General features: G+C 41.7%; 1 protein-coding gene across 6 annotated transcripts in view; it reads right to left on the bottom strand.

Annotated features, from left to right (window-relative positions):
* SRPK2 (SRSF protein kinase 2) overlaps positions 1–27044 on the bottom strand; it is a 248444-nt gene that overhangs the window by 66530 nt on the left and 154870 nt on the right. For all 6 annotated transcript variants that reach the window (XM_035020393.1, XM_035020399.1, XM_035020398.1 and 3 more), the window contains one exon: positions 14335–14486. In XM_035020393.1, coding sequence (XP_034876284.1) covers positions 14335–14486 — 152 coding nt within the window. The remainder of the gene's footprint in view (positions 1–14334; positions 14487–27044) is intronic.

Below are 27044 nucleotides of genomic sequence, written 5' to 3'. Positions count from 1 at the left end.
AGAAAGAAAGAAAGAAAGAAAGAAAGAAAGAAAGAAAGAAAGAAAGAGAAAGAACGAACGAACGAACTATATAGGAATATGTATGTATGGTCACTTACAACCATAGGTATGATGAACCTCAGGTCTTAACATCAAAAGCCAACAAGGAAATGGGGGCATCACAACAGTGCTAAAATCATTAATAATAAATTAGGAGAGGGTAGCAGTATGGTTTCCCATGTACTGAGAGTGGAGGAAAATTCTCATAGACCCTCATAATGAGAACATGTGTTATTATGAGCAACGGCCTCAGGAACAAGAGCATGTTTATCTGAGTAGATGCACACACACACATAAATAGCAACTCCAAAGAAGATATGTAAATGGCCAATAAGCATATCAAAGGATGATCAACATCAACAGTCATTTAGAAAATAAAAATCAGGGGCCCCTGGCTCACTCAGAAGAACTCTTCTGAGTTCTTGATCTCAGGGTCGTAAGTTTGAGCCCCATGTTGGGAGCAGAGATTACTTAAAAATAAAATCTTTAAAAAAAAAAATCAATATCAAAATCACAATGAGATTCCACTTCAGTACCACTAGCATGCCTAAAAAAGAATAAGTATTGGCAAGGAGGGCGCCTGGGTGGCTCAGTTGGTTAAGCGACTGCCTTCGGCTCAGGTCATGATCCTGGAGTCCCTGGATCGAGTCCCGCATCGGGCTCCCTGCTCGGCAGGGAGTCTGCTTCTCCCTCTGACCCTCCCAACCCTCCCCCCTCTCATGTGCTCTCTCTCTCAAATAAATAAATAAAATCTTTAAAAAAAAATAAAGTATTGGCAAGGACGTAGAAAAACTGTAACCCTCATATACTGCTGGTGGGAATATACAGTGATATGCAGCTTCTTCAGAAAAATAGTCTAGCAATTCCTCAAGATATTTAAACATGGAGTTACAATATGACCCAACAACAATTCCACTCCTAGGCATACCCAAGAAAATGAAAACATGCCCACTTAAAAACTCATATACAAATACACACTACACACACACGCACACATATATACACAAACTACACGCATACAGAGTAGCATATTCTTAATAGCCCCAAAAATAGAAACCAAATGTAAATCAACTGATAAATGGACAAACAAAATGTAATATATCTCAACCACAGAATATTATAGTATAAAAAGGTATAAAGTAATAATATATGCTATAACATGGATCAAAGTTAAAAAGATGCTAAGTATGCCAGCTACGAAAGACTACATACTATAGGACTCTATTTATATGAAATGTCCAGAATAAGCAAATCCACAGAAAAAAGAAAGTAGATTAGTGGTTGCCAAGGACTGGGAAGAATGGGGGTGAGGACTGCTAATGAACATATTTCTTTTTTGGGGTGATGAAACTTTTATGGAATTAGACAGTGCTAATAGTTGCCCAATCTGTAAATATACTGAAAACCAATGATTTGTAGCCTTTAAAGTGGTAAATTTTATGTAAAGTATTCCCCCCTTTCTAGTAGTTTCAATTAGCATGGTCAACTGCAGTCTGGAAGCAGATGATCCTCCTCCTAGCATTCACCAGAAGATCAATAGTAGCCTAACACGAGGTCACAATGCCTAGGTCATTCCCCTCACTTCACCTCATCTAGTAGGCATTTTTTTTTTTTAAGATTTTATTTATTTATTTATTTATTTATTTATTTATTTATTTATTTATTTATTTGACACAGAGAGAGCACAAGCACAGGGAGAAGCAGAGGGAGAGAGAGGCAGACTCCCCACTGAGCAGGGAGCCAGACAAAGGGCTCGATCCCAGGACCCTGGGATTATGACCTGAGCCGAAGGCAGACACTTAACGACTGAGCCACCCAGGCGCCCCGTGGCAGGCATTTTTTCATCTCGCATCGCCACAAAAACAAGAAGGAGGAGTACAGAACAATAAGACATTTGAGAGAGAGAGGGAGGGAGTGAAAGAGAGAGAGAGAGAGAGACCACATAACTTTTATTACAGTATAATTGTTCTATTTTATTATTGTTCTTGTTAATCTCTTTACTGTGCCTGATTTATTTATAACTTAAAATTCATCACAAGCATGTATGTAAAGGAAAAAACATGTATATATAGGGTTTGCTACTACCTGCAGCTTCAGGCATTCATGGGGGTCCAGGAACATAACCCTAGTGGATTGGGGTGGGGGAGCTATTGTAATCAATACAGGAAACTGTATGAGGGGGAAAAATAAAAAACCCAGCAAGTTTTCAAGTACTGCTAGTCAATACAAAATAGGAAAAAAAAAAAAAAACCCAAACCACAAACCTTCAACAAAATCTAAAACTCCTTTACTTCATTTCAATCTTTTCAATTCTAGGTTGAAACAGGATCCAGTACAGATAAATAGGAAAATCACTCTACCCAATCCATTCTACCAATCCAGAATATCAATAACGCTAAGAAGGAGAGGGATCTGGACTAGGAACTCTTAATAATACAGTTCTTCTTTATACTAGCCGCGAGAAATAAAAAAAACCCGGCAACTCTATTGTAAACTTCAAAGTTGCTAAGAGACTAGATTATAATCATTCCCACTACAAAAAGGAAATGATAATTATGTGAAATGATAGAAGTGTTATCCAACGCTAAGGTAGTAATCATAGGGGGCGCCTGGGTGGCTCAGTCAGTTAAGCGGCTGCCTTTGGCTCATGTCATGATCCTGGGGTCCTGGGATCGAGCCCCACGTCTGGCTCCCTGCTCAGCAGAGAGTCTGCTTCTCCCTCTCCCTCTGCCTGCCACTCTGCCTACTTGTGCTCTCTCTCTCTCTGTCAAATAAATAAATAAAATCTTTTTTTTTTTAAAAAAAGGTAGTAATCATAGTACAATGTATCAACGTATCAAGTCAACACCTTCACTTACACAATGTACATCTTACACTTACAATGCTGTACTGTCAATTATATCTTAGTAAAAATAAATTTGAAAAAAGAGAGAAAACAAATTATTCTAAAACTTGTCTCATTACTAGGTTCTGTTTGTAAATGTTCTTAAAATCCTAATTTAGGTCCCAAATAAGAATCAAACATGCTTGGGGCCCACCGAGAGAACTGGCAGACAGCCCCAAAGAGCCAGAATATATCAGTTTGGGGCCAAAGAAGAAAGGTAAAGGAAGTTACGTTCCCACGTGAGTTGGGAAGCAGATTGGGAGAGGATGGGACAGAGAAGCAGGCCAGCAGGGAGGGGCCTATGGGGCAGCCCCAGGAAGTGTCTGCACAAAGGGCCTGGGGGGGAGGGGGGGAGCACAGTGGCGCAGGCAGTGAGTGCTGTGCAGACCCCGGCTGAGCCACCCCATACTGCTCTGGCACCGAGCACAGGGGGACAGCCCCGGCAGCAAGGCCAAAAGCAATCCCACAGTGGGTACCGGCGGCACCCAGGGCAGCGAGGAGCGGGGAGAAAGCCCATGGCAGACAGCACGTGGTGGCTCAGGCCCAGCCCCATGCCGCCCACCTCTGGGGACGTGCAGACCCAAAAAAGGGCCAATGATGCAGGGGGCTGACAGGTAGGGACAAGAACCACGGACACTTAGAAGGCAACTAAGAACCCTCTACACCAAAAAATGGAAAATTCCAGTTACACAACTGAATATGTACAGGAATTTTTCACAGAGACGAACAGAGCTGCTGTCTGCTTAGTTCCTCGATCTGCTCCATGTCAAGCTGAACCCCAGTCTCTGGCTGCTCTCCTAACTCCCTGACTGACTGCTCTGTTTCTTGCAACCTGTTCTTTCTCCTCCTGTATTCCACTGGATCTCCCAAAGGCCTGTCAGTAACAGCCTTCCTGCATCTTTTTTATTAATTTAACACCTCTTAAATGATTTGTTTTCCTATCAAATCTGTACTACTTGTGTAAGGTTTGGGAAGAGTCTGCGAGAACACCTCCACTTCTCACAGAACTGCAGAGCTGAGGAGTCCGAAAGACCTCACCGCTGACACCAACTGCCTAGTTTGCAGGTTCCAAACTCAAGCTCAGCTGCAATAGTTAATCTGTAAGAAGAACACACAGAACTCCCGGAAAGCTGTTATACTCATGGTTACATTGTACTATAGACATAAGGGCCACAGATTACAGTCAATCAAAGGAAGTGAGAGGCAGGATCTGGGGTCCCAAATGCAGAACATCCAGGTGTCCTCTTCCAGGGGAGTTAAGTCAAGACTCGGACGCTTAACCAACTGAGCCACCCAGGCGCCCCTGGGCAGTGTTACATCCTTGACGACACCATTTGCTCGCTGCTCTTTGAGCCCCAGATTCGTATTTCCAGCTGTCTTTTTGACATCTATCTTTAAACTAAATGAATAAAGTCAAACTCAAAATCTACCCAGACCAACTGTGATTTCACTGTTCCTGTTAATAGTGCCAAATCCACTTCTTTCCAATAAGGAATTGAGGCAGTTCATAAAACCACAATAAAAGATACAAAATTAGAAGGAAATTGGGGCAAAGAAGAAATAGCCCAGAAAAAAAGAAAAGAGAATAATGCTGCAGTGAAGTTAGGACACAGAATGCAGTGCTGGAAATTCTTGCTCACTTGTTAACAGGAGGGCTGTGCATTTGGCTCTGAGTTCTTTAATAGCCAAGTAACATCTTAACAAAGAAGAGATGGCAAGCAGATTCAAAATTCAGAGTCCTCTAAAAAAAAAAAATGATGCCCAGAATGCACTGCTGTTCTTCCAGGCGCCCCACAGTTCAAGACTTGGAAGGGTTTTCATCACGGTCCTCTATATTCAGTCTTTTGTCAAAGATAGAGATGCTTCCTCTGAAGTGCTGCTTGCTTTTTTGACCTCTCCATTAGCGTATCTTCTCTCTCTAATCAGTCAAGATTTACAAATTAATCTTTCTTAAATAGAGCCATCCTCTGTGCAAAATCTACAATGGTTCCTCAGTGATAGGTTTTTTTTTTATTTTTTAACTTTATTTTTATTATTATTTTTTTAAAGATTTTATTTATTTATTTGACAGAGAGAGACAGAGTGAGACAGCGAGAGCGGGAACACAAGCAGGGGAGGGAGAAGCAGGCTTCCCACCGAGCAGGGAGCCCGATGCGGGGCTCGATCCCAGGATCCTGGGATCATGACCTGAGCCGAAGGCAGACGCTTAAGGACTGAGCCACCCAGGCAACCCATACAGGGTTTTTTTTAACTTTTTTTTTTATTTACAAAGAAATGCTTAGTACAGAAAACCAAGAAAAATTAAGACAAAGAGGTAAAACACACACACACACACACACAAGAAATCCTATAATCCACATATAACTAGGTATGGCAACCATTTCTTAAACTGAGGTAAAATTGGGATGCCTGGGTGGCTCAGTCAGTTCAGCGTCTACCTTCGGCTCAGGTCATGATCCCAGGTCCTGGGATAAAGCCCCACATCGGCTCCTTGCTCAGTGGGGAGCCTGCTTCTCCCTCTGCCTTCCGCTCCCCCTGCTTGTGCGCTCTCTCTCTGATGAATACATTTTTAAAAATAAATAAATAAAAATAAATAAATTGAGATAAAATTTACATACAATGGAAGTCAAACATCTTATGTACACAATTCCCTGATATCTGACAAATGTATACATCCTAATCAATATGAAGAATATTTCTCCAAACTTCCTATGTTCGCTCTCCCGGTCAAGTTCTTTGTCAGCTAGCTATGTAACCAATATTTTTTCCTAGTCTGAGGCTGGTCTTCTCATTTTTAAAAGTGCCTTCAAATCTGTAAATATTTTTCATTTTGATGAAATCAAATTAATTTTTATTTTGTAGTTAATACTTCTTGCATACTCGCTGAGAAATCTTCCCTTACTGCAAGTTTGTGAAGATAACCTACTTTTTTTTCTTTTTATAAGCTTTACACTTTTAGCTTTACATTTATATCTATGATCCATTACAACCTGTAAAGAGAGCTAAAAAATATCTATCTACACATCTACCATAAGATCAGAAACAATCAACGATGTCCACTCTTACCACTTCTATTCAACCTTAAGCAGGGAGCAAGGAAGCAAGAAAGAGAAATAAAATGCATAAATAATGTTGAGGAAAACAAATATCTGCATGATACTTGTGATATGATAAATGACCTATGTGCAAAAATCCCAAGAAAGCTACATTTACACACACGAACTATTCTGTGTTCCTTCAAGTTTTTTTTTTTTTCCCAATACATATCTTACTAACTGGTGTTTTAATTTACTTCATGTACAAATTGCTTATCCTCATCTTCGTCCTCTACATGGCGCTCCCAAACTCCTCTTCAACCTAATCTACACATCAGCTTTTTGCTCGCTGTGGGCTAGGAAAATAAGGGCCCTCAGCACTTCCCAGAAACACTGGTCCCAGCTTCCGGGGCTGAGTCAGAGTGGTGTCCTGTGCCATCAATAAAGTCCAATAATTCTCCAGCAGCAAGGCCCCCTCTACATTTTCTAGGAAGTCTTTTACCTCTCACCAAATCCGTCAATCCTCTAAAAGCTCTCACCAATCTTCCCTTTTTTCCCTCTTATAATTATTACCCACACAATAAAGGTGAAAAAGGCTATTTAAGTGGTTTCTCGATGTGGTCTCTTCAGGCACTACATTATTCTATGAGGTACCAGGGATGGACTGCGAAGGCAAGACCAGAGAAGGCTCTGGCACTGACTGGCTTCTATTTACTCCAGTGGCAAAGTCACGAGCCCACGAACCCCTGGAGAGTGGGGGCTCGTTTCCAATTCACCTTCACAGTCCCTGAAGTAAAACACACACAACACTTCACACGGAGTAAGCCTCAAAGAACTGAACCGTCATGCTAACTAACACTTAGTGATCGATACCCTCGTCGGTGGCAACCGGCAGCACCAGCAGGCCTACCAGGTGTCAGAATCTCCTCAGTCCCCACGAAAGAAATGAAATGAGGCCTTCTGTAATTCATTCAGGAGCACCTATTACTTGGTCACACAGATAAGCAGAGTTTCTTTTTAAGGCTTCAGGTAAGCCAAATAATTTTAAAAACATGCAGCCATGGTAGGATTAAGTATGTGCATAGCATTAGGTGGTTTATAAGGAAACAACTGAATAAATAAAGGTGATCTTTTTTATACAAAAAAAAAAGGCAAAAAGCAAACTAAAGACTACACTTCTATAAAATACAAGCTGCATGACACTGGTTTCTAAGGCAACCCTATGTAAGGTGTACTGCTTGTTTATTTTAGGAAAAGCTGAAGCTATAATAGTCTCCAAGGCATATAGACTGTAGAGAGAGACAAGGCCAATGAGAATGTATAACCACCACCACTACATTTTGAGAGTTATTAAAATTCAGGCAATCTAAACTTTTCATAGATGGAAAGGCAATTTGTGTGTAAGAAAGTCACCAGACATTTTTCTACTGTGCGAATATTTCTACTGTTTATCCTATGTTTTGAAGAAGATATTCCGAAGCTTCAAAAGAAGCAAACTGGATGCCACTCAAACGTGGATTGTAAGTAAGACCTCTGGAGCATTACGGATAATTTAAAAAAGATCTAGGGAAGAAATGAAAGATCTGTATTCTGACTTGTGTCCCCTTCACGCCATGTCAACCTCCTCACTTCTTGACATGCCTTCTGAGACCCACGGGAAACATCAGTGCCGTTTGTCCCTTAGTTGTAACTTAACACTAGAGACAATTCCTTCATCCAACCAAAAATATTTATTGCACTGTGGAGAGTACAAATGCAGTGGGGTTGGCAAAATACACAGCCCCTGACCACAGGGAATCTTCCAGACTGAGGAGGAGGAGATCACAAATGAACACAAAAATAAACGTGTAACTACACAGCCTGGCGACTGCTGGAGGTGGGAGGTTGGGGTACATGCCCTTGTGAGGGGCAGAGGGCGGGGCCTGATGAAGAGGTGACTAAGGGTTCAAAGAAGGCCTTTCTGAGGAAACGACACACACTTACCAAGTCAGACCACAAAAGTGTTGAAATCGATGTCTCCAGGAATAATACAGACGATGAAACTGTACAAGGTGCCAACTTATTGAAGAATGATTTAGAGGAGCCAAAAAACAGGACCTCCAAGCAGGCAGTGCTGGCAGGATGATCTAACAAAACAACGTTCCTACCGTCACCACTGACCAGTCCTTGTAGCAAATATGTGCTGAGGGTTGGAAAAACGTTTAGACACAAGGTCGTCCAAAGCAGTTAATTCCCCTTACACAGCGCCTCAGTCACCTAGTATGAGGTGAACGGAAGCCACTCCTTAGTGCTGGCTTCCGAGCTTCAGAGGCATGCACGTACCTGAGCCGAGCCTGACGAGGCTCTGAAACATGTGCCAATCCGGGTCATCCTCGCTGGGATCCCAGTTCGGGAGTTACAGTCCAGCCCAGAACGTCCAGCAGGCACCCTGGCCATTCTGAGGCAGGTGGTACCGAGTCACACTCTTTAGACCCACCCAGCACTGCAATCTCCCCACAGGACGAGGGTCTACTCTGGCGAAGAGGTTTTATGCTCAAACTCACGAAGCACGCGCATATTGCACAAGGGTGTCCCGGAAGTGTCTGTTTATTGGCTCACCCTGTGCCTGACCCTTGTTATCTCCTGGGCTTGGAAGTAGGAATCTGAACAAACTGCCCAGCCTGTTGCTACAGTTCTCGCCCGAAACAATGGCCAGAGGTGACACCGAAATGAGACAGAGAGAGGCCATGTGACACAGCTGTCTCTCCAGAGGCCAGGGCAACAAGCCCGGCCCAGTGAGGCAGCCAGCACCCCAGGGGGCTGCACAAAGGGGACCAGCAGGAAAGCACACACGGGAACAAGCCCGGGAGGAGAATGAAGGAACAAGGACAGGACAGAAGAAAATAAAATTCACATTTCTTAAGCACCTTCTACGTACCAAGCAGTATGGCACATACTTCGTGTATCTGTCACATTTTCATCCTTACAAAATCTTAGGTGGTATGATGTGGTTGTATATTATGTTACACAGAGAGACGATATTCTATCACAGATGAAGAAGCTGACGCCTGGAGGGAAAGGAGCTTGTCCAGGGAAAGGGACAGAGAACTAGGAAGCCGGATTTTGAATCCAACACTCTCAGACACCAAAGTCCACAGTCCTCCTGGGTTTGGTGGGAGAACAAGAAGTAAGATGAGTGGGAACAAGCTGGCTATGAAGAAAGAAAATGCACAGCCAAGCAGAAAGGAGCAATGAAGAATGCTTTAGCAATATTAGAACTTTAAATAGTGACCTTTGTGCTCAAGTGGCTGAGGTTTCCTATGTTTCCAACGGGGAAAGACTTGTAAAGAGATAAAAAGGAAGGCTGGTTGGTCATGAATGATGCAGGAGGGCAGACACCCAGATGCTTACCACTGTTCTTGTGGGGTGCTGAGATTCCAGGTGACTCTGCAACTCCGCACCCAATGTTACCTGTTTCCTAAGGTGAACGAATATTTCTTTTGTGAAGAAATAAAACAGGTAGTATGTTTTGTTGTTGATGTTTTACTTTACTTTGAATACTAAGAAGTGGTTGGTAGGGCAGAGGTTCTCTGGGAATGAAGTCAAAGAAAACAGAAGGGACAGAAGACAGACAAGACAGCTCCCCAGACTAAGTAAAACCCACCCTAACTTCAAAAGCCATCCCTCCCCTTCCCCCTGCCCGACGGTTCAGTCCAGTCATTAGACAGGGTGGGGCAACAAAGGATATCTGAGTACAGGCTAGGTAAGGGCAGAGGGGAGAGATGCCCTTCACCGCCGAGACAGCGACTGGTGATTCATCACGTACAAGGAAATTAATCAAATAATTAAATGTAGTGAGGATAAGGAGAGCCTAGCCTCTTACTGTCAAAGAAAGAAAGAAACCCAGAAATAGGGAAAGGGAGAAAACTGGGCTGAATCCCCTGGCAGCAGAGTGCAATTAGAGATATCTCATTAAATTCACATATTTTAATATATACATAAGCATAAACATAGGATACATATAAACATAAAAGGTGTGTGCACCCCAGCCCTATGCTGAGAGAGCTACAAGCACGGACACCCCAACAACGGCAACCACATCCCACGCCCAGATCTTGTTTTCAAAATCCTGCCCTAAAGGAGTGGACTCCAGGGCTCGGGTAGGGAAAATACAAGCCTGGAACAGTTTACCTTACTTGAAAGTAAGAAAGTGTTCCAAGAATGACAATGACATCTTTTTTTTTTTTTTTTTAAGATTTTATTTATTTATTTGACAGAGAGAGACAGAGCGAGAGAGGGAACACAAGCAGGGGGAGTGGGAGAGGGAGAAGCAGGCTCCCCACTGGGCAGGGAGGCCCATGCGGGACTCGATCCCAGGACCCTGGGATCATGACCTGAGCCGAAGGCAGACGCTCAACGACTGAGCCACCCAGGCGCCCAAAGATTTTATTTATTTATTCATAAGAGACAGAGAGAGAAAGGCAGAGGGAGAAGCAGGCTCCCCGCAGAGCAGGGAGCCCAATGTGGGACTCGATCCCAGGACCCTGGGATCGTGACCTGAGCCGAAGGCAGACGCTTAACGACTGAGCCACCCAGGCGCCCCATGACAAGGACATCTTGAAAGGACAGAGAATCAACCTGAAGGAACTCCTAATGGCCAAATGTGGGATAAGCCACGCATCCAAACAAGTAAGGAGAGGAACTGATTAGAACTCATGGAATAGGGAAACCCATGAATGAGTCCATGTGAGATAGCGAGAAAGACAGACAAGATAGGGAGATGGATGGAAGGGGTGGGGGGGAGACAGGAAGAGAAAGAAAGGAGAGAGAGAGAGAAGGAAATACATTCGTTGACAAGAGGATACTTAGAGTCTCAAAGAAGTAACTCTCAAAATATTTATTTATTACCAGGGGGAAAAGAGTAACTTCACAGTACAGATTACCTGGCAGACACCATCCTGAACAAAGTGACAGACATCAACGGCAACAGTGTAAACCCAAACCGTGCACTACCTGATCAAATAACGTGCTAAGACAACACTTCCCACAGAGCAACACTTGATTTTTTGTTTAAAGATTTTATTCATTTCCTCGACAGAGAGAGCTAGAGTAACACAAGCAGGGGGAGCAGCAGAGGCAGAGGGAGAAGCAGGCTCCCCAGTGAGCAGGGAGCCCGCCGCCCGATCCCAGAACCTGGGATCATGACCCAAGCTGAAGGCAGACGCCTAACCAACTGAAGCCACCCAGGCGCCCCACAACACTTTTTTGATATTCCAAATTAAGACGCATGGGAGGGCACCTGGCTGGCTTAGTCAGTAGAACATACAGAACATGCCTCTTATTCTCAGGGTTATGAGCTGGAGCCCCACCTTGGGTATAGAGATTACTTTAAAAAAAACAAAACAAAATCTACAAAATAAACAGTTTACCAAATTAAGAAACATTATACAAAATAATTGGCCTACAATCTTCAAAAATGTCAGTCATGAAAGCCAAGAAAAGACTAAGGAACTGTTCCAGATTAAAGAAACAAGTATTAACAAAGAAAAAAAAAACAAGCCCAACAAGTCATTTGCCCCCCAACATGGCAAACCAAGACTTATAGTTTCAACCTACCGCAGGAATGTGACCTTTTAAAAGTCAACCAGAAGTTAACTGATAAGCACAAGTGAGGTAATCTGCATGATAAAAAAAACCTGCTCTCTCTCTACCCCCTCAAAGGAAGATGTCTTGGCATGAAATAATCCTCTTCTGCTAGTAACTCTGAACCTCACCCTCTTTCCCAGAGAAAGCTCTCATTTTCCACAACTCCGAAAAGCATCTCCACTTGCTGGATACAGATGTTGTCTGATTCATGAAATGCTTAATAAAGCCAATTAGATCTTCAAATCTACTCACTTGAATTTTGTTTTTTAACACAAGAAAACAAAACATAATTCTGAGAAGGACTGGTTTCATATAAAGGACAATATTGGCAACTGGCAAAACCTGAATGGAGTCTGAGGAATGAATGGCAGAACTATTACAATGTTAACTTCTTGATCTTGATGGCTGCATTGTACTTACAAAGAAGAATGTACCTGATTGTGGGCAAAATACACTAAATAACTCAGGGATGAATAAGCAACATGGTGAAAACTTAAAACTCTATTCATGGCTGGAGAGGGAGGGTGGGGCACAGTTCTTGTCCCAGACATTCCCAATCAGTTCCACAGACTCTCTGAATGCATTTACGTCGGTTACCTTAGACAAATGGTTTTGATCTATATACAAAATTCACAGAGTAAGGCACCTGTTATGTGTAATGCTGACTAGAAGCACAGGTTACTTACCAAAGTCAGGAATGAGAGAGAGAGAGAAACTTCTATCTCTCACATGCTTTAGTGAGGCTGACTTTAATACTCTTTAAGATGTTTAGAGTTCAGTAAATGTTACCTAAAATCAGCCCTGACTGTGAAATCTTCCATTCACAGCCCTGTATTTCAGTCTGAGGTGTCCACTGTGCAGATCTACAGAGATGGTAAAGGGATAAATAAGAGTACTGGTTACATCTCTGACCCACATCCTTAAGAGCCAGATATGAGGCAAAGGATGCTCATTCTAACATGGTGGGGCCCATGTGCTAAAAAGAAGTGTTCCTACACAACCAACCTAATGCTTTGGCCCAAGCAGTAAAATCGAAAGACAACTGTCCACATCTCCTTTTCAAACAACTTCATTTCTGAACCAAGAAATGCAGAGTAAGAGGGAGGATATAAAATTTCTTCTTTCCACCTTTCCACAGACTCTGTTATATTCCATATTAGATGGCAAAGTCACTCCTCATAAAAATGCTGAAGATCTACTTCCTTTTTCTAAAGAAAACACAGATTCCATGTGTAGAAACCCATATCAGGTTAGAGTGGAAGATCAGTTCTTGAACTTTTACAGCAGAACATAATTTTCTCTTCCTCTTAATAGGTAACTAAAAAGTACAATGTTCCATAACCAATACACGAATGGCCTGCAATCACTAATAAGTTCATACAAGGCACTACAGAGCGAGAGATTCATTAATGCTCTATGGCCTGAACAGGCATCCATCTTCTGCTATCTATTATTATTCTGTACAGAATCTGATTTATATTTAACTTAATCTATAGCAAATCGGTATTTCATCAAATGTTCAGAAGCTCAAACTAGCAGAGTGTGATAATTTTCTATTAGAGTGAAACTCCAGATAAGTAAGTTAAGTAAAAAGAGGAGTCAAACGGACACAGCAACTTCCCTTTCTCCTGCATTCTCAGAGACCAGTCTACACAACGTATACAGTCTGGATCACATTGTTCTCAATATTTATCATACAACATGCTTGCCTTTTAGGAGTATAACTCTATGTTCTTGATCTTTAGGAAGCATCAATACAGGAACACTTCACTTGAGTAATTTTTTTAAAGACTTTGTCAGAGAGAGAGAGAGAGAACACAAGCAGGGGGAGCGGCAGAGGGAGCCTGATGCAGGGCTGATCCCAGGACCCTGGGATCATGACCTGAGCCGAAGGCAGATGCTTAACGACTGAGCCACCCAGGCATCCTTCACTTAAGTAATTTCTGTGTCTTATGCGAAATCACAGCTAAAAACATAATCCACTATGTCACACAATGACAGAACCCACAGAATGTCTTTTTTGTTGAGCACAATGCCAGGAAAAAGTCTGTTTCTGTAAACAAATGAGCAGGCTTTCTTTCCACGGACAATGAATACTATGTAATTCAATGCTCTACAGAGAAAGGGCTGGTTCCTTGTTAGTCTCAGCAGCCTGAAAACTAAAAAGTCAAATGTCTCGCACAACAGTTAAATTGGCTCCCCTCAGGAGCCTGGTAACTTCAAGTCTCTGTGCTCTTCTTAAATGGCTTATTATGTTTTGTTTTTTTTTAAATATTTTATTTATTTATTTATTTGACAGAGAGAGACACAGCAAGAGAGGGAACAGAAGCAGGGGGAGTGGGAGAGGGAGAAGCAGGCTTCCCGCCGAGCAGGGAGCCCGATGCGGGGCTCGATCCCAGGACCCTGGGACCATGACCTGAGCCGAAGGCAGCCGCTTAACTGACTGAGCCACCCAGGTGCCCCTGGCTTATTATGTTTTTATCTTTAATGGTTGTTTAATACTATCTTTAATTCTATTGGTAGATTTAAATCCTCTAGAAAGTACTCAGAGTATGTATGTACATCTGTATATATTTTCCATCTCTTATTGTTTTCCTTCTGACATCTCTTACATTTTTGGGTATCATTCTACATTTAATGACCTGGAAATTAAAAACAATACTGACACCAAGAGGTTAATTTAATAAAGACCAAGCAATCTGCCTCACTCACTCCCCCTCACAAAGCCCTGCCGCCCAGCAAGTGTATCACCTTTGCAGTAGTCAGCAGGGTCCTCCTGCTCCTCATCGTCGGATCCTAGGATCTCCTCCTCGGGCTCTGGGGGTGTGGGGTCTGGCAGAGGCGGTGGCGGAGGCGGCGGCGGCGGCGGAGGAACTAAGGGAGCTTTCTGCTGAGGCTCCGGCCTGCAACAGTGGAAGGAAAATTCCTGTTTACTTAGAAGTCAATCTTGCATTATGGACACACGTAAGAGTTTCTTAATGCAAGAAAAAAATAAAGCTTGTCACACACTAAGAAGAAATGTTGATTAATGTCACTTTGTCATTTTAGCTGAATTCAAGTAATGCTTCAACATACAGGTCAGGAGGAAAAATTATACTTTGCAGACACATTTTCATTCAGAGATTCAGTATTTCTTAAGTCCTGACAATATTATGAAATATAGTGAAAAAGAAAGAGTATTCACCCTGCCCCCATGATACACAGCCTTATTAGTTAGAACACATCCCACAAAGATTATAAAAAGGCAGATGAAAGCAGCCCTGAATTTAAAAAAGGACTTATTTTCCATTTTTTTAAATTAAATTCCATAGAAATAGTTAAGAATGTGGTTAGGTTTCCTGGATGACTTCTAAAAGCTAATATATGCTGTAGCTGATGTACAGTTATTTTCATTAAGGAATTCAGTTATCTATCAACCTCTGGAAATTAAAGAGAACACCCACTGTCAAACACAGATACAGTCCATACATTAATGCCAGGTTTGCAAAATGGTCATTTCTAATTGTCACGTAAAGGCTCAATGATGATTAAGTATGCTCTTTTACAAAAGATAAGAAAGCCTGTAATGCAAAAAAAAATTTTTTTAAGCTTGAGAGATTACAGATATAACCCTTCTTTCAAGTACCCAGAAACTCAAGAGCATACTGAATACATTTGCTTAAATAAGTAAAGCATTCATAACGCAATTCTATAAAATCAAGCTTTCACTTACTATAAAATTTAACTGCTATTTCTAACCACGTCCTTCTGGGGAAACTTGAACCTAAGGTCACAATGTAGGCACTAGAAGCACATCTCTCCCTTAAACTACAAGCTGCCCTAGCAATGGGACCACCACCGCTCTCCCTGAGGGGGCCAGCACTGTGTGTGGGTAGGAAATGGGGAGGTACAGATACCCTGCGGAAGGTATCTCCATGTTCCCCAGAGAAAGCTTCAGTAAGTGAGCAGGGGTTCTCCAGTCTGGGGAGCAAGGGGGATCCCACAGCACTAATGTGGTAGACAAGTGCTCTTGTCTCTGGCCTGCCCAGTATTCATGCTCCCCTCCTCCAAGCAGCCTTTGAGGCGCCGCTACCCTCTGCACAACGGAAGGCCGGTTCCAGATCCGCTCTTCCCGGTGGTACAGCCGAGGGCACAGACAGCCAGAGCTCACTTGAGAGCCCTGGTGCCTTCAGGTCAGCAGTCACAGGGGACACGTTCATCTGCTAGTATGAGGCAGGGCCAGCAGAGCTGCCCTGTCTGCTGCCCCCTTCTAAGCCGGACCTCTAAGATCCCCCAAATAGCCCTTACTATATTGCCTTTAGCCTAAGTTAGTTACAGTTCATTTATGAGGTTCGCCCCCCCAAAACTCAAACTGCCACAAGCAACTAAGGGGGGCAGGGGTGAAAGGCAGCAGAAAGGCCAGCAGTTGTGAGGAACTGGGGGGTGGGAGGTCCTTAAAGGCAAACACCGGCAAGTAGGACTACCTTTGGCAGAACTAACGAAAGCTTCTGTGCTAAAAATGACTTGTACTGATTTCTACTTGCTAGAATTTATGAAGACTCAAAGTTACAGCCCTCTGGGTGACAAACACTAGGAGCGTGCTGGTGGTCACATTCTGAGTTAACCACTGCTCATGATGGAGCACTGGAAGAGTCACAACCAAACACCCACATCACTGCTCCAAATACGTCCAAAATATATCCAACACGGGGCGCCTGGGTGGCTCAGTCGTTGAGCGTCTGCCTTCGGCTCAGGTCACAGTCCCAGGATCCTGGGATCGAGCCCCACATCAGGCTCCCTGCTCGGCGGGAAGCCTGCTTCTCCCTCTCCCACTCCCCCTGCTTGTGTTCCCTCTCTCGCGGTGTCTCTGTCAAATAAATAAATAAAATCTTTAAATAAATAAATAAATAAATGCCCCCCCCCAAAAAAACAAAACAAAACAAAAAAACCAAAATACATCCAACAGACCTTATGCAAGTGTGATCATTTTTCTAGCATCCTCGCAAATGCTCCTTCTCTAACATAGTGCTCTTCCTGCAAGTTGAATGGTCCCAGACAAAAGACAGGTCCGAGGAAGGGGAGGCAGGAGAGGACTACACCATCTCAGGGCTTCTCCAGAAGAAAGGGAAGGTTAGCAAGATGAATGGGCTACGCGACCCATTCACTCTTCAGGGCTGTGTGCAGAACCTACGCAGCCGACAAATCTGCTCCATCAGAAATGCTTTGAAAGTTAGCTATTTCTTCCTTAGAAATTTTATATGAATAAGCGAGGAGATTCTCCAAATTTAAAAGAAAATGTGTTCTATTCCCTATAGAAACTATGGAACAAGTAAGGAACAGAACAGAGCTGGAGGATCTTGTTCTACCAGTGGCAGGCCCCACGGTGCTCTGCACTTCTGACAGTTGGCCAGGTAATTCGCTGTAGCCGGGGATGTTTTGTCCTCTGTAGGATGTTCCGGCAGCCCTGGCCTCAAGCCACTAATGTCAGTGACATCCCATCCCCCACCCCCAGCTGTGACCATCAAAACTCCCCTGGGGACAAAGTCAAGCCCATTTGAGATCCACTGCTCTCCTGGTATTTTCTGTATTTAGCTTCATTTCTATGGAGTAGATTGTATTTGTGAGAAGAGAAAAATTCTAATTTTCATGGGCCCATTTTCTCTCATTTGAGAGGTTCAAATAACTTCATCACAATGTGTTTCTTTTAATCATTCCTTACCCATTTGGTGAGATGCCCACATTGCTTAACAAAATCTCAGACCCTCTGGTCTCAATGAACAGGCACCTCCCATCCCCCCCATGAGGACCACATTGAACAGGCAGGCAGAAAGCTCCCCCAGAGCCAGTCAGTTCTCTCACGTTAAAGGGATGAGTCGGGTACCTTGAAGTATAAAGGAATGTTGATGTAATATTTCAACTGGCTATCATATCAAAGCATCTAGGACTATGTTGTCTAATCAGTAGCCGCTGGCCACATGCGGGTTCTTGAAACGTGACTAATCCAAACCAAGATAAGTGTAAAAATACATACTGGATTTCCAAGATTTCATACAGAAAATGTAAAATATTGTATTAATAATTTTATATTTATCACATGTTAAAACAATAATGCCTGGGATATAATGAACTATATTATTAAAATTAAACTCATTTGATTCTTTTTACTTTTTTTTAATATGGCTACTAGAACACTTTGAATTACAAATGAGGATCACATGATATTTCTTCAGGACAGCACTACTCTAGACCCTTCAGAGCACCAACACCAGAGGACAGATTCCTGGTCACCCAATGACTGTGGATTTTTCTTTTCTTTCCTTTTTTAAGATTTTATTTATTTATTTGAGAGAGAGAGAGAGAAAAAAAAAAAACGAGTATGAGGAGGAGCAGAGGGAGAAACAGGCTCCCTGCTCCACAGGGAGCCCGACATGGGGCTCCATCCCAGGACGCTGGGATCATGACCTGAGCGGAAGGCAGACGCTCAACTGACGGAGCCACCCAGGCACCCTGTGATTTTTTTTGCCTCACATCAATTATCACCAACTATTAAATCACTCATCACAGTAAGGCTCAGAACAATGTTAGAGGCCCAATCATGATTCTGTTTCATCCCATCCATCCTTGTTACTGCCTCCACACAGGAGAAACACAAGTAAATTTGCCTTAGGGCAGCTGTATGGACCAAGCCACACCATCTTTAAGGCTGCCTTCTTCACAGTGGTTTCTCGTGGCTTCTACAGTATTACAAAGCCTGGTTAAATCTCAACTATTTAACAGATCCAGAGGTAGCAGCTGGTATCACCAAATACATACTCATGAAATACATCAACAGATTTTTTTAAAAAATCTTTTCATCAGTCCCGATGAAAACCATCAAGAAGTTATTTCATATAATTACTAGAAGCAGGGGCACCTGGGTGGCTCAGTCGTTATGCACCTGCCTTGACAAAAAAACCCTGACAATAAAAAGACAAACCAACTTAAAAACAGGAAGATTAGAACAGACATTTTCCAAAGATGACCTGTAAATGACCAATAAGCACATGAAAAGATGCTCAACATCACTAGTTGTTTGGGAAATGAAAATCAAAACCACAATGAGATACGCTTCATACCCAATAGGATGGGTATAATTCAAAAATAAACAAACAAACAAAACAGACAATAACAAGTATTGTGGAGCCTGAAGAAATTAGAACGCTGAATTTGCAGCACGAGTGTTACATGGCCCAGCTGCTTTGTAGTCTGGCAGTTCCTAAAAAGGTTGAATTTAGAGTTACCATAAACCCAACAATTCCACTTCCAGGTATATACCAAAAGAAATGAAAACACATGTCCCCAACACAGTCTTGTGCAAAAATATTCATAGCAGCATTATTCATAATAGACAAAAAATGTGCACTGACTGGGCGCCTGGGTGGCTCAGTTGGTTAAGCGACTGCCTTCGGCTCAGGTCATGATCCGGGAGTCCCAGGATCGAGTCCCACATCGGGCTCCCTGCTCAGCAGGGGGTCTGCTTCTCCCTCTGCCCTCTTCCCTCTCGTGCTCTCTGTCTCTCATTCTCTCTCAAATAAATAAATAAAATCTTTAAAAAAAAAAAATGTGCACTGACTGATAAATGAATAAAATAAAATGTGGTAATATTATTAAGCAATAAAAAGAAATGAAGTACTGACATGCTACCACATGGGTGACCCCGAAAACATTATCCTAAACGAAAAATACCAGCCATCAAAGATCATGGTATAGGATTCCATTTGACATAAACATGTCCAGACCAGGGAAATGTATAGAGAAGAGAGTAAATTAGTGGTTGCTGAAGGCTGGCTGTAGGGGAAAGAGAAAAGGAAGGGGAATGGGGATTAACTGTTAACAGGTATGGAACAGCTTCAAAAAGCTGTTTAAAAAAAAAAAAGCAAAAGCATACACACACAACTATATCTTTTAATGTCTATTTTAGAAAATATACGCCTACAAGAAAAATTAGAGGGCGCCTGGGTGGCTCAGTTGGTTAAGCAACTGCCTTCGGCTCAGGTCATGATCCTGGAGTCCCGGGATCGAATCCCACGTCGGGCTCCCTGCTCAGCAGGAAGTCTGCTTCTCTCTCTGACCCTCCCCCCTCTCATGCTCTCTCTCTATCTCATTCTCTCTCTCAAATAAATAAATAAAATCTTAAAAAAAAAAAATTAGAAATACCTACATTTAGATTTAGAAAATCTGTACACATGGTCTCCTTAACAACTGCCCAGCCACATTTACAATGAAAAGTAGTATGTAGTTCTGTAAACTAATTTATTTATTTATTTTTTTAAAGATTTTATTTATTCATTTGACAGAGAGACACAGAGAGAGAGGGAACACAAGCGGGGAAGCGGGAGAAGGAGAAGCAGGCTTCCCACAGAGCAGGGAGCCCCATGTGGGGCTCGATCCCAGGACCCTGGGATCATGACCCGAGCCGAAGGCAGACGCTTAACCGACTGAGCCACTCAGGCGCCCCTCTGTAAACTAATTTAAAGAACATGTTCTCATATAACATAAACAAGGCACCCCCCCCCCCAGCGACTAGAATAAAAAATTTAGAAACAAAATTCCAACTCATCATCTATATTTTTCACAAAGAATTATATTCATTTTTCCCTACAAAGGACACCTAAATATTCTCACCACTCCAAATAGGATGATCAAAAAATGCAGTTTAAAAACAAACTATTTTCCTTAAGTATTATAATACTAAGATGATTTTACCATGCTTATCTACTGCATATTGTATTTTTCATGTACATTTGCTCTGCCCCACAAGGGAGGAAAAGTGAACCCTAGCAAAATGTCCGCGTCATAGGCCCCACATTGTCATGGCAACCGGATGGGAGTCCCGACTTCCTTCTAGCTGCTATTTCTTTTGAGCAGAGAAAAGGACAAGTAAACTTCACATTTGGCAGAAAAAGAAGTCCTTTCCTTTATTATCAATCTAAATGGCAACTGGCACTAATTTTAAGAAAATAATTCATTCACTTTAACCAAAATATTAAAAAAAAGTTCAAAATGAACTTCTCCTAGAACATTCATATAAAGCCAAATTTTGTTTTCTTTCCCCCCTATGTCCACCACCTGATCTAAAACTCACTCCTTCCCTCCCTCCCTCCAACTCTCTCATTCTTGATGGTAAACAGCCAGAGAAATATGCAATCTACCATTTCTGCTTAAGGACAGAACTAATCAATACATACTTTCTCTCAAAAGTTTATCCAAAAAGCCTTGCTGTAACACTGGGTAAACACAGCTAATGAAAAAAAACCCGTAACAATTTCATGTGTAAGTCTTCCCTAATGAAAAAACTTCCAAACTTCGTGTAAATCAAACCTGAATGTTAAGTGCCTGCTGTGGTAGGCCAACTTCTAAAACTGAGCCCCAGTGACCCTCACCCTTGCAGAAATCCCTATTGCTCTGAATGTGGGTAGATCCTGTGAATAAGACACCACTCTTAAGATATTATGTTACATGGCAACTGGGCAGCTATGCTGGGTGGGCTTGACCTAATTACATGAGCCTTTTAAAAGGAGAGGGCTTTCTGTGGCTGGTCACAGAAGTCAAAGAGTCGTACTCCAGCTGGCCAAGAAGAAAGCAAACAACCATGCTGTGAACTACCCACCGGGGCCACAGAGCAAGGAATTTCTAGCGACCTCTGGGAGTGAGCACAGTGCCCAGCCAACAGCTAGAAGGACTAACAAGGAATTCAATGCAAGGAAATGAGTTCTGCCAATGACCAATGATCCTGGAAGAGTGCTCTGAGCCCCAACAGAGAACCGCAGTCTTGGCCAACAGCTTGATTTCAGTCCAGTGAGAATCCAGCCATGCTGTGCAGCCCTAATTTCTGACCTACAGAACTATGAGCTACTAAATGGGTATTGTTTTAGGCTGCTAAGTGTGTGGTAATTTGTTACACAGCAATAGAAAATGAATACAGCTGCCAAGTAAGTTCTTAGTAAGTAATAGAGCAGTTCATGTTAATTTATCAGATTTTGGCCTCAACAGTGAGGTCTGGGTTTTTTTAAATAATTAAAATGGCCAGAGGAATTAAGAAGCTGGGTATTCAAGAATGGAAGCCAAATTCTTTTTTGGGCATAGGCAGGTAAAAAACAAATAAAAACAAAAAAAGCAAAAAACGTATGCTCCAAATTCTAACAGAAACAATCATAAAGACATTTAGACTTATTTTCTAAGACTACATTGTTTTCTAGAATATGGAACACAGCCACCTAAAAGTTGGTGAAGAAGTAAATAGACCTGCCTCCCAACTTATTAACATCTTAGACAAGAAAGGAGTTAACAGTTCAATCACCCAACAACATATATCAGGGCTACATACTTCTTGAGTTACTGGTACTGTGAATATTTTATAAAACATTAGTGGGACCTGGGAGAAATATTACTACTGAAATGGAGAAAGAAAGACTGGCAGAAAAGTTTAAGCCAGAGTTCAGAGGCATGTAAAAAGACATCCACCGATCCCACAAATAGAAGAGTGCTACCACATCCCAGCAAAGGTTTCCCAGGAGCCCAGCACTGACGGATGCACAGTTTAGCAAGGAGAGGTGAAATGCATGTCAACATGAATACATGAACACAAACAATGCTCTCCAGGTATTCTCATGGAGGGGGAAATGGCAGAAACATCTACATGCTGGGAGTGATCTTTCTTTCTTTTTTTTTTTTTTAAAGATTTTATTTATTTATTTGAGAGAGCGAGAATGAGAGACAGAGAGCACGAGAGGGAGGAGGGTCAGAGGGAGAAGCAGGCTCCTCGCCGAGCAGGGAGCCCGATGCGGGACTCGATCCCGGGACTCCAGGATCATGACCTGAGCCGAAGGCAGTCGCTTAACCGACTGAGCCACCCAGGCGCCCCTGGGAGTGATCTTAAGAGACTGAACAGAACAAAGCGTGGAGGGTGAGGGTAGCAGACAGGTGGAGGCCCAAGGCCCAGGACACAAGGTGACCAGAAGCAAAAAGGCCTAAAAGAGCCTTTGCAGTGGCATGGCTGGAGACAGGCAAGAGGTTCTGCCGTAATCAGCTCACAGAGGAATGACCCACAGCATGTTCTAAGGAGCCTGGGCTCTACCCTTACAGCAAGTAGGAGCCATTGAAATGTAAGAGATTTGCTTTCTGACAAGAACATACCGAACTGGTATGTGTGGAATGGGTAGAGAAGAGAGGATAAAAACATGAACTCAGAACTTGGTAATTTAATTGCTGGAGGTGGGTCTTTGCCTCCTAAATTTCTGGTAGTAAGATAGCATTACCATTAATTTGGGTAGAGAACAGAGGCAGGAGGAGGAGGAAGGGCTTCCAGAGAAAACTTCCTTTCCTTTTAGTTCATCTCAGTTTGAGAGGCATATGGGACACCCAGCAGTGTAGGAATACAGTTGATTGCTTGGTATATAAAATCTCCAGCTAAAAAAATAAAGGTTTGGGCTATAAATAGAAGTAGAGGTAATAAGCAAGCAGCTGGTAGCTACAGCCTTTTCCAAAGCACGTGAGAATGCCAAGGAGAAATGATGAATGAAAGGGCCCAGGGCAGAGCCTAGTTCAGAGGACAAGCTTATGAAGGCACCAGCTTAAAATCCACAGCAATGACCCATACTATAATTACCAATATAGATCCATATATTTTACATACAGATTTCAAAGAATATGCATGTAGAAAAACCTCATGTAAGCCTACCTTTTACATTAGGATGACCTATACACTAAAAAAGAAAAAGAAAAAAGAACCAGCAAACCTAGGACCCGTATGTGCTTCTATCTAAAAGCTCTGTCTGTAGGCAATAAAGTCAGATGGTTACAGGATAAATTGCTACAAATAAAGAACTGTTCACTGAGACCTATATGTTGATGAAACTTACTATAACCACTCATGATTGCCTCATTGCTATTCAGTAAATAATGCAACATGTACCACTTTGGACAAGGCTTCTGCAAGCCTCTACCTGCAAGTTTTAAATCTAAAATCAACTGTAATTATACAATTCAATAGCCACTAGCCAAATTAATTGAAACTGAATAAAATTTAAAATTCAGTTCTTAATCACTCTAGCCTCATTTCAAGCACTCAATAGCCACATACAACAGATGGCTATGGTATTAGGCAGTGCAGATCCAGAACATTTCCATCACCACAGAAAGTTCTATTGGACAACACTGCTATAGGCAATATTCTAACAGCATGAACTACTTCCAGCATATCATTATTTTTAATAAATAAATAATATCAACTAAAAGAATTGAGTATTTTTCTATTCAGCCCACTACTAGAATTTTAAAAAATAAGCTGTAAAATTACAAACATGGAGTGTATATTCATTTTAAATTTGACAGATGATTCCAGTGTCTGAATACCCTTTGGCTCAGCACACCTCCTTAACTGGAATTCATCTTACTGATACAGTCTCAATATCTGCAAACAGCAATATATTAGAACCCAAATGTGCATCAAGAGAGGACTTATTAATAACGCCTGATAGATTATGGCACACATACAACACAACTCTGCCAGAAAGAATGAGATAAATGAGATTAAGAAAAGTCCATCCACAAGAGCATCTAACAGAATAAAGTACTTAGGAATAAATTTAACAAAATGATGTCAAAACTTCTACAGTAAAAACTAAAACACATTATTGAAAGAATTTAAAGAAGACCTAAATAAACAGAAAGACATCCCATATTCATGGACTGGAGATTTAATACTGTTAAGATGACAATATGCCCCAAAATGATCTACACATTCAATTCAATCACTAGCAAAATAATAGCTAACTTATTTGCGGAAATTGACAAGCCATTCCTAAAATTCATATGGAAACGCAAGGGCCAAGAATAGCCAAAACAATCTCGAAAAAGAACAAAAATTGGAAGACTCACACTTCTTTATTTCAAAACTCATTACAAAGGTACAGTAATCAAGACAGCGTGGTACGGACATAAGGATGGACATAGAGATCAATGGGAATTGAGGGTCCAGAAATAAACCATCATATTCCAGTCAACGGATCTTTCAACAAGGGTAGTCTTTTGAACAAGGGTAGTCCCAACAAAGTGATGGGACAACCGAATATCCATGTGGAAAATAAAGGTAGACTCCTAACTCATGTCATACAAAAAAAATAACTCATAATAGGTCAAAGACCTAGATGTTAAGATCTAAAACTATATAAATCTCTAGAAATTCATCATCCACCATTAGAAAAATGAATATCAAAACCACAATGAGATACCACTTCACAACTACTAGGATAATAATCACAAATCAATAATAATCAACAGGACAGATAATAGCATGTGATGGCAAGGATGTGCTGACATTGACCCTCATACACCGCTTAGGAGAAACGAAAATGGTGCAGCCATTTTGAAAACATTTGAAAAACTGGAGGCAATTTCTCAAAATGTTGAAGAGAGTTACCATATGACCCAGCAATTCCACTATTAGGTATATAACAACAAAGAGAAACTAAAACATATGTCAAAACAATAACTTGTAAATAAATGTTCAGTGCATCATTACTCTTAATAGCCAAAAGGAACAACAACCCAAATGTCCGTTAACAGCAATAAAACAATCAAAAGGAATGAAGTACTTATAGAGGCTACAATGTGGATTATTTTTGAAAACATTATGGTAAATCAAAGAAGCCAGTCACTAGAGATCATGGTGACTGATTCCATTTCTACATAATTTCCAGAATAGACAGAAGATCAACAGCTACTTATGGGGATGGGAGGAAATGGGGATGACTACTCAAGTGTAAGAGTTTCTTTTGAGGGTGATGAAAATGTTCTAAAATTAAGTGGTTGGTGATGGGTTGCCAAACTCTAAGTGTACTGGAAAACCTTTGAATTGTACATCTTAAATGGGTAAATTTTATAGTAGGTGAATTCTCTCTCAACAAAGGCATTACACAAAAATAATGAGGCAGTTCTCTGTATACTAATAGGGAGGATATGCCACTGATAAACACAAAGGTGCAGAGCATTTGTATAAGGCAAGCACCATGTGTTTTACAGAGTCAAGAAGCATGTGCCTCATGTTAATACCTCTGGATGGAGCAACAAGAGACTAACAGTGATGGCTCTCTGCAGGGAAATGAACTCAATGACTGCTGATCAGGGAAAGGAACTAACTTTTCCAAAATTCCTTATCCTCCTTTCATACTTTTTCAATTTGGTACCATGGCATGCCTACTGAAATAAAGTATTAACTTATAAAGACAGGAAAGGAAAATAAGGAAAGAGAAACTAGATGCTGGGAAAGTAGTTCACACCTATGACACCCCATTCCCTCCAGTTCACCAAGGGAGAATTAACTAAAGAATTCTAATTTAGAACCAGAGAGTTAGGATAAAGGTCAAAGTCCAAATGCCATGCAGCTTTCCGGTAGAAAGGCTGTGGTCAGGCTTGAATACTAGTTCTATCACTTAAAAATCCACAAGAACTCAAGCCAGTGACAAGTTCTCTGGGCCTCGAAGGAAAGTCAGAGTGTGGTGATAACTGAAAGAGGTGATACATAAATCAGCTGGGATGGTGACTGTGCATGTGGTGGTAGGCAGTCTATAAAAGTGCATCCTCCCCTCCCTACCCACTGACTGTGTGGTGACAGTGAACCCGTGTCCTCCAGGCTCCAGTTGTGACTAAGACGTATACCCTGATGCATCTCCCGTAACACTGTTAGCGGGTCTCTGGCCCTCTCTGTTCATCTGTGACTGTCCTAATGCAAAGGGCAGAATCAGTCCCACCTCTTAACCCCTCTGCTTCTAAACCCTTGTATTTCATAGTCAAGATTAGTTAAGAAAATTAGGAAAGTTTCACCAGGATCTCTGTTGTTAATGATCACATATTTCTACAAGACAATAAGACAGAGAAAGGGGCTGTAGTGCTGTTATAATCATCTTTGAAGAGAATGCTGTCCAACATGAATTTTTAAAATTTAACGAGTAAGCAAATTGCTTAATAAATCTTCTCCATTAACACATGACTTACTCTAACTAGGTCTTTTTTGACAAGTACAAAGGTAAGCCCAGTCCTCGAAGACCTTGTGAGCTAGGTAGGGTTCCACACAATGGGCTTTACATACTAGTTTCCACACATATCAAAACTGTTCCCATATTAAAAATGATTATCCCTCAGAGGGGAAAAAATTCACAATTGCTGGCACAGAATTTTGATTACCTGAAGATTTATTGGTCCTCTCCAATACATTCTGCCTCTCTGAAACTTCATAGTTTCATTCATCCATTTTCTTAAATTTTAAATAAACAGCTTTATTTGTAAAGGCAGTTTTTTTTTTTTTTTGAAGGCAGTTGTTTCAATTAGCTCTAATACCAACCTTACTGTAGGAATTGTATATACAGTTCTTCAAAGATGTTAAAGCACATAAATATTATTCTTGTAGCAGTGGCCATTCTCAGAGACTGGTGGATACCTGAAGA

This window comes from Mirounga leonina, unplaced genomic scaffold (assembly GCF_011800145.1).
Source record: "Mirounga leonina isolate KUSES-001 unplaced genomic scaffold, KU_Mleo_1.0 Mir_174, whole genome shotgun sequence".
Classification (NCBI taxonomy): domain Eukaryota; kingdom Metazoa; phylum Chordata; class Mammalia; order Carnivora; family Phocidae; genus Mirounga; species Mirounga leonina.
The sequence above is the reverse complement of the archived record's forward strand: the minus strand, read 5'-3'. Positions and strand labels throughout refer to the sequence as shown.